The 12,233-nt window shown below is 44.2% G+C and overlaps 1 protein-coding gene across 1 annotated transcript in view; it reads right to left on the bottom strand.

Annotated features, from left to right (window-relative positions):
• Positions 1 to 7,730, bottom strand: part of cadm1a (cell adhesion molecule 1a) — a 63,808-nt gene extending 56,078 nt beyond the window's left edge. Inside the window, exon 1 of the mRNA XM_062453000.1 lies at positions 7,549 to 7,730. Within this exon, the coding sequence (XP_062308984.1) occupies positions 7,549 to 7,730 (182 nt within the window). The remainder of the gene's footprint in view (positions 1 to 7,548) is intronic.
• Between the last annotated feature and the right edge of the window lie 4,503 nt (positions 7,731 to 12,233).

Here is a 12,233-nt window from a genome sequence, read left to right as displayed (position 1 = left end):
TTCAGACTTTTACATAAATGCTCTGTGACGCCCTGTGTTTTCCATGGAGGGGGGAAATCTGAGCTCGAAAAAGCCCTGGGCTGTAGTTCAGCATTGGAATTCAGTTGCTAATTGCCAAGCCCCAGCCCCCCCCCCCCCCCCCCCCCCCCCCACCGCCTTCTCCGCCCCAGGTTTAGACATCCTCTATATCGGATGTTATTAGAAAACAAGGAGGGGGTCCTTTGCGCCATCAGCATAACCTCACAATCCCCCCTCCAACACCAACCCCCCCTCTGACACCAACCCAACTGAATCTGCTCTCCACTTCTTTAGTAAAAAAAAAAAAGAAGACACTGATTGGTTTAACTCTATAATTTGCTTGGAGGTAGCATCCTTGACGAGTCATAAATTAAAATGTAGCCAGAGCTTTGATAGACACTTTGCTCCTATGGCAACCCTTCAATTCTGTCCTCCCTGTCAGAGGAAGGACTAATTGGTGGTTAACTAGCTGCAGTTAGCTTCTTCCAGCTGTCTCCCTGTCTGACAGGACTGGAGGGAAACATCACTACAGAAATCATCAAAAATGCCAATAACTTACATTATCATTTGACAATAAGGTACTCGTGTAATAATGCAACATCTTGTTATGCTTTCACCGCAATTCACAGGTTATTACATTATCTGCCTGTTATGAATAAATAATCAGAAATATATGAATACTTATTTTCAGATAACACAATTAACACCATGCTTAAATCAATTACAAAAGCACATCCAACCACATGATCAGAGACACGAGCAGAAACTGAGAGAGAAAGAGAAAAAGAGGGAATGAGAGGGTCAATAAAGGAGGGAAGGATGGAGGGTTATAGTGTGTGGGAGAGGGAAGAGAGAAAGGGGGGTGGGGGCCCTCAAAAGCTAATTCCACTTTAGAGTAGATCAAATTTCTGCCAATATCTCTCAGCATAACAAATCAATTCCACAAAATCACAGGCGTCCAAGTATATCTCGGAGAAATAAATCACATCTCTCACAACAGAGAGCTATCTGCTGTACAGTTGTAGGACGCTACAGTATAATCAGTATGGATAAACATCTTTCTTAAGCACTCTCAGCACATGACATTACTAAATGGACCACACAACTGCTATCATGTGACAGTTCTGGAGCACCAGGAGTACAGCAAAACACGACTATCCTGCACCCTCGGAGTATGTATATGGTAGGGTACAGACATGGTCCCTTTGGTTTGACTCAAGCTGAATTAAGTACTTAAGCCCTCAACACGAAAGGCCAAGCATTTACATCTGCTGTTCACCTGTTTGCTCAGGTGTGACACATCACTGTATCTGTTACTCGTGGCTTAATGGAGGAGAGGATCCCTCTCTGAATTGCTCCTCCCAAGGTTTCTTCCATTTTTTCTCCTGTTGAGAGTTTTTTGGGAGTTTTTCCTTGTCTTCCTTGAGGGTTTAGGTTGGTTGAGGGGCAGTTCTATGGGCATATGTGAAGCCCTCTGTGACATGCTTGCGTGTAAAAAGGGCTATACAAATACATTTGATTTGATTTGATTTGACTTAATGAGACCAGGGCTCAGGTGCCACCAAACTGAACAAACACACGAGAAAAAGAATCCAGTAACATGAAACATGAATAGAGTAGGTGTCCAGAAATGACAAGGTAGATTATAAGGTACAGTTGGAAAGCATGTTACATAGTACAATAAAGACCAAACCGTTTCATGAATACATGCAGATTAATCTTTTGAAGATGGGCACTTCTTGGGCACATCAAACATGATTTATTTGAGTTCTTATTTCTTGCGCACTTTCGCAGTCTCAACAAAGTAAAAGTCGTTTTCTTGCGTTTGTTATCGGTGATGTTGTGACGTGCACATTTCGCCGTCTGCCTTAATTTACATTTACATTTAGTCATTTAGCAGACGCTCTTATCCAGAGCGACTTACAGTAAGTACAGGGACATTCCCCCGAGGCAAGTAGGGTGAAGTGCCTTGCCCAAGGACACAATGTCAGTTGGCAACCTTCGGATTACTAGCCCGATTCCCTCACTGCTCAGCCACCTGACTCCTTAATTCTGTTTCCTGAACACCATCTACATTTTGCTTCTAGGTGTCTCTGTTCAGGGCTAAGAAGTCATTGAAATAACACAAACTTGATCAGTTACTTTCTGAAACTAGTTTGGTTTTACTTACAATAAAACAACCATGTATTTTTTATTATTTTCTTTGGAATGTGTTTCCATTCCTTGAAGGTTAAATTAAATCAATTTTCAATGACTTTTAAAACGTAATCTTAACGTGATTTCAAAATTCCAGAACTTGATATGGCAAATTGAGTGTAGTTTATCTTTCTTTGCATTTTAACATTTAATTTTTTGTATAGTGAATGCTATGCAGAGGCTCATAGATGACTTAACATTGTTTTAATGTTCCATTAAATCACAATATTATTAACCTGCTAGATAATAAGGTAGATGCCATCTCTTGCAGAATATTCTGCATTATGTATTCAACAGCTTTCAAGGTCTCTCACCTGCCCATTTTCATCTATCAAGGTTCTTATTTCATTTTCTAATTCACAGAGGGGATTTTCAAGGCCTGTGGCAAATGTATTGAAAAAAAATGACTAAATATCCTCAACATTAATAAAAGATGGTATAAAAACATTTCCTGAAAGATTTAATCTCAAGCTATGCTTTCGGGAAATCTTTTTGTTGTCTTTAAGCCGATACTATGGATGTAATAGTCCATTCCTCACAAAAATGAATACTGTAAGACTCTTTATGGCAGTTACTGAGAAATGTACGATAAAACTAGAATAGTGTTTTTGGGAAAGGACTATGAGAATGTGTTTGAGATCACAACAAAAGGTTGTGAGTTGTAGCTGAGCTTGGGGCATTTGCGAAACGTGGAGGAATAAATCCAATCAGCTATTCAACTGAGAAACAAATGAACACGCCATTGATTTGATAACACATCTAATTTCCTTTATCAACGACACAGGAACAACTTGTAAAAACGCTATACATTTAGAAATGTGTTTGGATGCATCAGGATGTTTGGTAATCTTGGTGTAAAACACCATAATATGTTATATTGTGAACATTGTGCTATGGTACAAAACATATTACAATCTGTGTGAGTGTGAGTATGAATGGGCGCTAAGGTATAAAAACGTGCAATATAAATGCAGTCCATTTACCATTTGACCATAAGTACAGGAGTTAGGATATATTCATATAAGAATCAATTACTGAACTACTTCCAATGCCATGCCTAATATTAAAATATTTCACAGTACTGTGAACTGCATACTTGCTCATACATCAGGGCTGCAATCAACGAGTCTCCATCTTTAGCCCAGACTGGTTTATTTCAGGACTTTTTCACTGAACACAGGGTCCCAACATACAGGAAATGATGCCAAAAAACTACTGTTTTTTTTTGTTGCATTTTGTGTTTCCACCACCCAGGGTAATTTGAAGACATGGCAAACAGATAGAACAACTCAGTGTCATTGTCATAAACACAAAACACATGATAATCCTTTAATGATATGATAATACAAATGATAATCCTGTTCTTTGAAGGTTTAAGGTGCACTTCTAAGGGGAAGGGTGCCAACGCTGCCAACGCTGGACCTGGTCGCGAGTCTCCCGGTCCTGTCCTAAGTCTATAAAGTTGAATAATGGATTTTGGTGTTTTAAAAACCCATCGACACTGTATGACTATGTTTAGCCTGTGTTCTGCTCCTCTCTCCCACCAACCGTCTCTGGAGGAGGGGATCCCTCTCTGAATTGCTCCTCCCAAGGTTTCTTCCATTTTTTTTTTCTCCTGTTGAGAGTTTTTTGGGAGTTTTTCCTTGTCTTCCTTGAGGGTTTAGGTTGGTTGAGGGGCAGTTCTATGGGCATATGTGAAGCCCTCTGTGACATGCTTGCGTGTAAAAAGGGCTATACAAATACATTTGATTTGATTTGATTTGAAGGGTGTAGGTCTCTGTGACATTGCTATCCAGTGACCCCTGAGGAAAGACTCAGGGCTATCCAAATACAAGAAGATGTTATTTGATATACTTAATATACTTATTAGCAATACCTAAAGTAACATTTTAGTTACATAGGAACTACTTTGTAGTTACACTTCATTATGGTTTCGTGAAACTTGGTACGGGAGCAGTTGGGTTTTCCAAGGTTGGGTTTTAAGTGGATGTCAACATTGATCTTGTTTTGGTGGCACAACCTTCAACTGTCTCTGCACACTGTCCACTCACAGTCCTGCCCCATAATGGGCCTTCTCACACTGAGGTAATAACCCTGAAACCATTTTGAGGAGATTCCTCAGGAGTGGAAACACAAAAGTCTGAGATCTAGGGCCAAACCTTGGTGTCAAAGTGGCAGTTGAAAAGCACAAAGTAGTGACCTTAAGCACCCTCACAGGAGACCGTGATGGAGAGAAGTGGTTTTCAATACTGAGGGAGAGAGAGAGAGAGCGAGGGAGAGAGAGAGAGCGAGGGAGAGAGAGAGAGAGAGCGAGGGAGAGCGAGGGAGAGAGAGAGCGAGGGAGAGAGAGAGAGCGAGGGAGAGAGAGACGCAAGCCAGACAGTGTCTGTGTGTGAATGAAAGAAATAGCTATTTACATATTAATAAAACTGGAGCTTGCCTATTGTGCATCTTTGAGAAAGACCGACAGTGGGAAATGAACATGCTATTTGAAAACAGAAAAAACAAAACTTGGGTCACGTTGAGATAAGTCGTTGTGACGCACTTCAACTTGAATGTGGGGTGGAGGTAGGAGAGTTCATTTACGACCTCAGTTCAGTAACATCAGCTCTAATGGACCACACAAACCTAAGCAGCCAGTGGTTGAAAGGGCTTTGGAATTTGACCAAATAGATTTGATGGTTGGCTAGGGTTAGAGTATAGAGGGAAATGCGACAATGACCAACCTGAAACTGGAAAACAAAAGGTGTTTGTAAGGTGCCTGTTTGTGTGTTTATCAAGCTCAGTGATAAACACACGACTGGATCCTGTGCAAGGCTGTGAAACTCGCCAGTCAGTGCCGGGACCAGAGTGGTCTGGCCGTTGTCTCCAACCTGCTGAAGCAGCGAACGCTTCGCATGCCGTCATTCTCTAAGCTCAGAGCTGTGTTGCGTCACCTTAATCAGTCCCCACCTCACACTCCGCCCGGGAGAAACCAACCGGGGCTGACAGAAACAGGAGGCACGCGTCCCCGAACCCCTTCCCCCTCCGCAATACCACAGGGTTCCCAACGAAAGTGCTTACCTAGAAGGAATAAGAGAGAGAGAGGGGGGAGGCGGGAGAGAGAGAGGGGGGGAGAGAGGACTGTTAAAGCAAGCATTGTTTTGGTTTCAGCAGAGCAGTGTGCTTGCTTTCAGATGATCTAATCACTCCATTTGATGCTCTACATGCATTGAGTCAACAGGAATAAAGCTCAACTAGCCACCTGTGCACCTCTCTGCCCCTAACCCTTCCCTGGAGGTATATTGTTGATCGATCTGGAGGATTAAAAGGGTCACTCTTAACATCAAAAACCATTGTATTATTATGTGATCCGACTCGAGTTGGATTTCAGGCCACACGTACACAAGGTGAAGCAAAACTAGCACGCGCTAACGAGTTTTATCAGCCAAAACAGTGTCCTGGTTCAGGCTCAAGACCAGCGAGGATTACAAGCTTAACAAAGGTCCATGCTCTATCTTAACAAAGACGTCGCCACTTAAGCACCCGACGTCAAAATGTGGCGAGTCGGTCGAAACAGGTGTAATGGAGAGATACAGCCTCCTAACACAACACAACGCCAGGGCTGGATGCTCCAGTCAGTGGCTGGATGGAGAGATTGGATTATTTGGCTTAATTTAGCCCAGAAACTGGGTTCTTCTCAGCCTGAATCAAGAGTGATGCGAGGGGAGGTTTCCGTGGACCAAACCAGCAGACATGACCAGCGGTAGTGAACTAATATCACAGCAAGTGGTTCTTTAAAGAGCTCACGGCCTAGCACCAGTTGCACTGAAAAGGCAACAAGCTTTCGGAACGAGAAACAAACTAATCCTTGTGTCACACGTCAACGGTAACACAAGTCCATTTGTCGGATCTAACAAACCCCCCGGATGATTGAGGTGAGGGAGCGAAAGGCTGTTCCGCCTTCAGTTGCAGAGCTTCTTTGTAGAGGCTGAGGGATAGTGTTGGAATTCATGAATTTGCCTCCCCTCCCCCCTTTGGTGTGTCGAGTCAGTGTGTTCAAGCACAAACAGATGAGATGACCGAGTCTGTTAATCCTTCTGTGAAGCTTTACATTTCAGAGAGAGATAGAGGGAGGGAGAGAGAGAGAGAGGGAGAAAGGAGAGAGAGATGGGAAGAGAGGAGAGCGAAAAAGAGAGAGAGAGAAAGAGGGGATAGAGAGAGAGAGAGATGGGGAGAGGAGAGCGAAAAAGAGAGAGAGAGAAAGAGGGGATAGAGAGAGAGAGAGAGAGAGAGAGAGAGAGAGAGAGAGAGAGAGAGAGAGAGAGAGAGAGAGAGAGAGAGAGAGAGAGAGAGAGAGAGAGAGAGAGAGGGGGGAAGACATGCAGCAAAGTGACCTCAACATAAAAAGATACACACACTGATCAGGTGAGATACCTGCCCACCCACTTCAACGCTTCGCTATCTCAGAGCCAATCACAGAGCAGGTTTGGATGACAGGCCACCAATCACAGACAGGGCCTGACACGGGTGAAGAAAATCCACGCTCACCCCAATCTGACCTGTACAAAACACACCTCTGACGATGTCACCTCCTAGACTCACCTCTTCACAGGGGAAAAAGAGAAACTCAGAAGAGGACAAGCGCTGAATACCTTATTATACGCCATAAAATTGAGCTAAAATCCGTGCTTTAAAAGCAGACAGCACTCTAAATACTAATTTACTGAACAGGCTGCAGATGATGTGGAACAAGACTTTCACCTACTCCTGCCATACATAATTCATACTATTGACTGTTGAGGCAATGCCACTTTCATGCACTGGGCTAGCAAAGTGTTGCCACTTTCACACACTGAAGCAGGCCAACGATCCCAAACCGACTGTGCAGTTATGCTCACGATAAAGTAGGGTGTGAAATGTCCGCATTGACACGCACATGCACACACACACACACACACACATGCACAAACACAAGAGCGCCGCCACACTTCATCCATGCATGTCAGCGACACACACACACACACTCACACACACAGTGCAAAGGCGGTGGGAAACAAACACACGAGCAGAAACAAAAGTCACACTCGCTAAAATCCTTCATAATCACACAGGGAGACGATCACAGGCTGCCTTACTACAGATCACACACAGGGCTCGGAATGTGACAGCCACTGTCTATGAAGAATTATTCATAGCCCAATGCACCAGTCCCACAGGGAACATTAAATATAAATTTATATGTGCTCCTCAATCTGACCCACTTTGACAAATCCCAGCACAGCTGCCACGAAGGGCTTTTGGCTTCCAGTCGGTCCAGGAGGACTACAGATCTAAGCCCCCTCCCCCCCTCACGGAGACTCCGCCCGGAACACGAGTCCCTTCGTGGAGCGGCGTGAACAAAACACGCCTCCGATGCGCAGGCCCTTAAGAGGGGGGCCACTCCTCTGCTCCACGTACGACAGCAGGGATGTGGACAACGTACAAGGTCCGTTTTCCTCGATTTCCTCATCGAACGGAAATTTGCCGTTCCACATATTCTTTGCCCCGTTTAGAGCAGATGGCCGCAATTGGAGGAGGGTTAGGACTTGGAATCAACAGGCACTGCAAACATTTGTTCTTCACTGTTGGGCAGCCAAAACACTAATTCTTTTTTAATATATCACATTAGCGGCTTGATAACGTGACGCATTAGCGTCTTGATAACGTGACACATTAGCCTTTGTTAGAGTGCAGTACCTGTGGGCTGAATCAGTCACTCAAAACAGATCCAAAGTTGCTGGATTGTTCAGCTGTAAGTTCATTTAAAAATGACAAAGATGGAGACAGAGGGTGAGACAGACCGTCGGGAGAAATAAACAGCCTGATCGTTTCCTTTAAGAGAAACGATCAATGTCCTGCCGATATCTCAGTGATCAGAAATTTATCAAGGAACATTTGACCTTACAGCTGAAACAGACGGCGTCACAACACTGTCAATGTCAGTTATTATGAAGCATGACACCGGGCGGCGGAAGCACATCAATTTTCTTGTCAGTGACACAAAAGCGGCACTCAGAGAGCCTCTTCGCTGATTGCAGATTCATGAGCAGCCCTAAACGCCGCTGATTCCAGATTCATGAGCAGCCCTAAACGCCGCCGCCAAGACAGATGTCAATAACAGGGGGGGGTGCTTTCAACTCTGATTGCCACCATGGTTTCATCAAATACAAGTTTTTCTGAGAGGAACTCGTTGAACATGGCGCAGGCGTCACAGACTTTGATACGGCAACGTTCATCTCTTTCAGGATGTCGGGGAGAGCGAGGTTTAGCAACAGGGGGCTTTGTACTAACATCTGCAGAAGACAAACTGTCAAAACAAGTCGCCTTGAAGGGCAGATCCTGTCACTTTGTTCAGTCACGTTATGATTCTGATGAGTGTCCATGATTGACTGGAAGAGAGGGTTTGTATTGTTTTCTGTTTGGGTAGCCATCACCAAGGCAACCTACTGTCAACATTTGAAAGGTAACTTGCCACAGACTACATGGTTACTGTGCACCTATATTAAGTGTTAGATTGTTGCAATTACTTCTTGTTAGGTCTGATATCATTATTATTACATGTTGTATGGAGGAAGGATGTGAGGGGTGAGTGGATGTTGTAAAGGCACAGTTAAAGGTTGTGTTACCAAAACAAGACCAATGTTAACATCCACTTGTAATAACTTGTACCACTAAACCATAACAGAGTAGAACTAGGCGTACATAGCAGTTCCTATGGACTTGTTTTGGCTTTACTATGAGCATGGCTTTGTAGTTACATGATCGTTAATGCAAACTTCATGTAAAGTGCCGCCCACATACTTTATAGGAGTGAGAAACTTGTGTTAACTTGAAAAGGAGTATTCTCTGTAATTGCAAGTTGTTTAATTATCTATAATTAAACAACTTGACTAACAGCCTGGTGAAAGCTCGGCCGGGTCTCAGTCAGCCGACAGCAGAGCCGCCCAGCGTTTTCCTCCGCTCGTGGTCAGCGCGGCGCTCACGGTCAGCGTGGCGCTCACCTTGGTGACTGCTGCATGTCTTGTGGAACCATTACCCCTGTGAACAATTATTCAGCTCTAAAGGGAAGACAAGGTTAATGGTATTTTCGTGGCTCCTTCGTGGCATAAACACATTCAGCCGCGGGGTCAGAGGGGAGAGCACGACCATGCAACAACACCATAAACCACCAGCTCCAGGGACAACTCGCTAATTGAACAGCTCATTAAAGCAAAATCTACTTTAATTATTAATTGTCCATGTCAGGGTTGTCCGTAGCGAGTCAGATTTAATTTCCTTCTCAAAGCTGCAGTGGCATTTTAAAGTTTGGCCTTATCCGTTCTTCTGGTTCGGCCCCTCAGGAGAAATGTTGAGATCACAAACCTCTACGCTGTGGGTGTCTTCAATGTCTATGTCTCTCTCTCTCCCTCTGTCCCTCTCTCCCTCTCTCCTTCTCTCTCTCTCGTCAGTGCTTACTTTAAGAGCAGAATCTTAAGACAGGCGGTTTGATGTTTAAAGCAAAAGGGTTTGAAAGCTTTCCGCCAACTGCCCCAAATCAGGAAGTTTCCCTTCAAAGAAAAACATCAATTGGCTTAGGAAAAAATATTCACACTGTATACATTTAAGGGTTTGCCTTTCCCCAAAGACGCAGGAAAACTCCCATGACTGGAAACAGTTTGTTTGTCCGTACTTTGTGTTTTTTTTTTGTTTGTTTTTATATTATGTATGTTGAAGCTTTTGGTTGAGTATATAAAGGTGGTTATAGCATAGAAGTGAAAAGTGAATGAAAACTTGTGCTGTGGAAAGTTACTTTTTATGTGTGTGAATGCATGGTTTTGCGATGTGCTTTGAAATACTGCTAGGCATCAGTCAAAGTGCTGAAAAATATTTGGTCTTAGAGTCTTAGGTTTTTTTTACGTTGGTAAGATTGCATAACTATCTATGGCTGCGTGTCGCTGTGGAATCCATAATGGTTACCTTTGATGAAGAGTAACTGATGTACTGATTGTGATTGACACCTGTAAGCAACAGGAAATCCCATTTCTTCCACACCTTGCGTGAAACATTCATTCCAAGTCTTGTGGAGAACGTTCTGGGGATTTCAGGTCATGGGAGGATCCTCATTCATCTCAGTCTTTTATGCTAAGCTGCCACTCTGAGAAACACAGTGAGAAGGCATAGAATGCAAAGTGCTTTTGAAAAAAAGATTTCTTAAAATCCTTTTATATTTTTCAGGCTCTTTTGAATTTGGTTATGAGTCTAGCTCCCTCGCTCAGTTTATAATGATGAGCCAGTGCCCGTTTTCAACAGTCAGCCAAACAACAACATTACGTTTCGGCAGGAGACAAAACTCATCTGTAAATAACTCAAAAAGGCCCAATGATAGGCTTCGCGTTCTCTATGATTGGCATTTACATACGAATCAGCTTTGCAGTTAGCCTGGTCCTAACCAGACTCTCGCACATTTAATTTGTACAGAGGGTCTGGGATCGCTCCATTGACAAGCGTTAACTTCCTTCAATCGCTTGCGTTCGCCTTAGCCAAGTCCTTCACCACTAACGGAGCTAGCTGGAAAATCAAACCGTTCCCGAACCCCGTGGGGAGGAGGGCCACAACATCATGGCCACCAACAAAACTCAGCCTAGATTGTTCTTGCTCCGGCTTTAACTTCTGGATATTCGGCAGCGTTGCCACAACAGACCGAATGGCTTCGCTCGCACCTTTCTCTGCCGGCATTACTGAACTACAACTCTAACTAGGGCGCGACATCAACGTAATCGTTTTCAGCCACTCTCTCTGTTTGCTGATTTGACCGCCAAAAATATTTCTGGCAAAAACCGACTAATATACCAAAAGCCCAGACCTAGTACAGAAGCAAAATGAAGTACGTAGGAGGGCAGAGCCAGGCTACTTTGCAGTGCCACCAGGGAGAATGTCTGACCGCATCACTCCTCTCCACGCTAGTCATGTGCTGCGCGGAGCTGAAGCTAAAACAATAACATCTGCATACACTTCCTCTTTTCTCTGACTCAGTGGCAAACGCAATTTCTATTCCTCTACATCTCAAGAGCAGGAAACCAAGAGCGTTTGTGTCAAAAGTTCCTTGACTTCGGCTCAGAATAGGAGCGGGTTTCAGTTCTCGTTTGGCTCCGTGATTCGGCCGTGATTCGGCCTCCTGGAGGCTGGGTAAACGTTTCCTCAGGAGAACACAGCATGCGAGCGTGCACAATTATCCACATCAAGCACTCAATACATTTAGTTTTGTCCTGAATTCCTGTTTGTTATCGAGTCTTATCAACTGGCTAGGCTACACAGTGTCCTGTCATTCCCCTAGATACAGTAAAAATCATTGAGTGACTGTCAATTTACATTTAGTCATTTAGTAGACGCTCTTATCCAGAGCGACTTACAGTAAGTACAGGGACATTCCCCCAAGGCAAGTAGGGTGAAGTGCCTTGCCCAAGGACACAACATCATTTTGCACTGCCGGGAATCGAACCAGCAACCTTCTGATTACTAGCCCGATTCCCTAACCGCTCAGCCATCTGACCCCTCTGTCGATTATGAGAACGGTGCTCAAATAGACCCTAAAAAGATTTCTTTCTCCGGTTTCCTTGCTGTATTTTTCCACAGAGCCCTTGTGTGTGGAGTACCCTGATGGCAGGAGGGCGAGAGGACGCTAGGACACAGCGGAGCAGGGCTAACCTGTCCCCTGGTCTGCTCTGGTCAGAAGCCATGTTAGCTCTCTACCATCCTTAAGATGGTTGAAGTAGGTGAAAGAACTTCCATCACAGCAGGCTCGAGTTTCAACACCGACTCCTCTACAATCCCCAGGGACAAGGTGGGGCAGGAGGAGGGAGGATGGAGGTGTGGAAGATTATTCTAATCCAAATGACAGCAATGTCGAGCAAAGGGAATTCTTATGAGGGGCCGTTTAGGAAATAATTCAGACTGTCCTTACACAAACACACATTCTCTCACACACACACACACACACACACACACACACACACACTGTC

Source organism: Osmerus eperlanus, chromosome 27, assembly GCF_963692335.1.
Source record: "Osmerus eperlanus chromosome 27, fOsmEpe2.1, whole genome shotgun sequence".
In the NCBI taxonomy this organism is placed as follows: domain Eukaryota; kingdom Metazoa; phylum Chordata; class Actinopteri; order Osmeriformes; family Osmeridae; genus Osmerus; species Osmerus eperlanus.
This window is presented reverse-complemented; position numbering and strand designations above follow the sequence as displayed.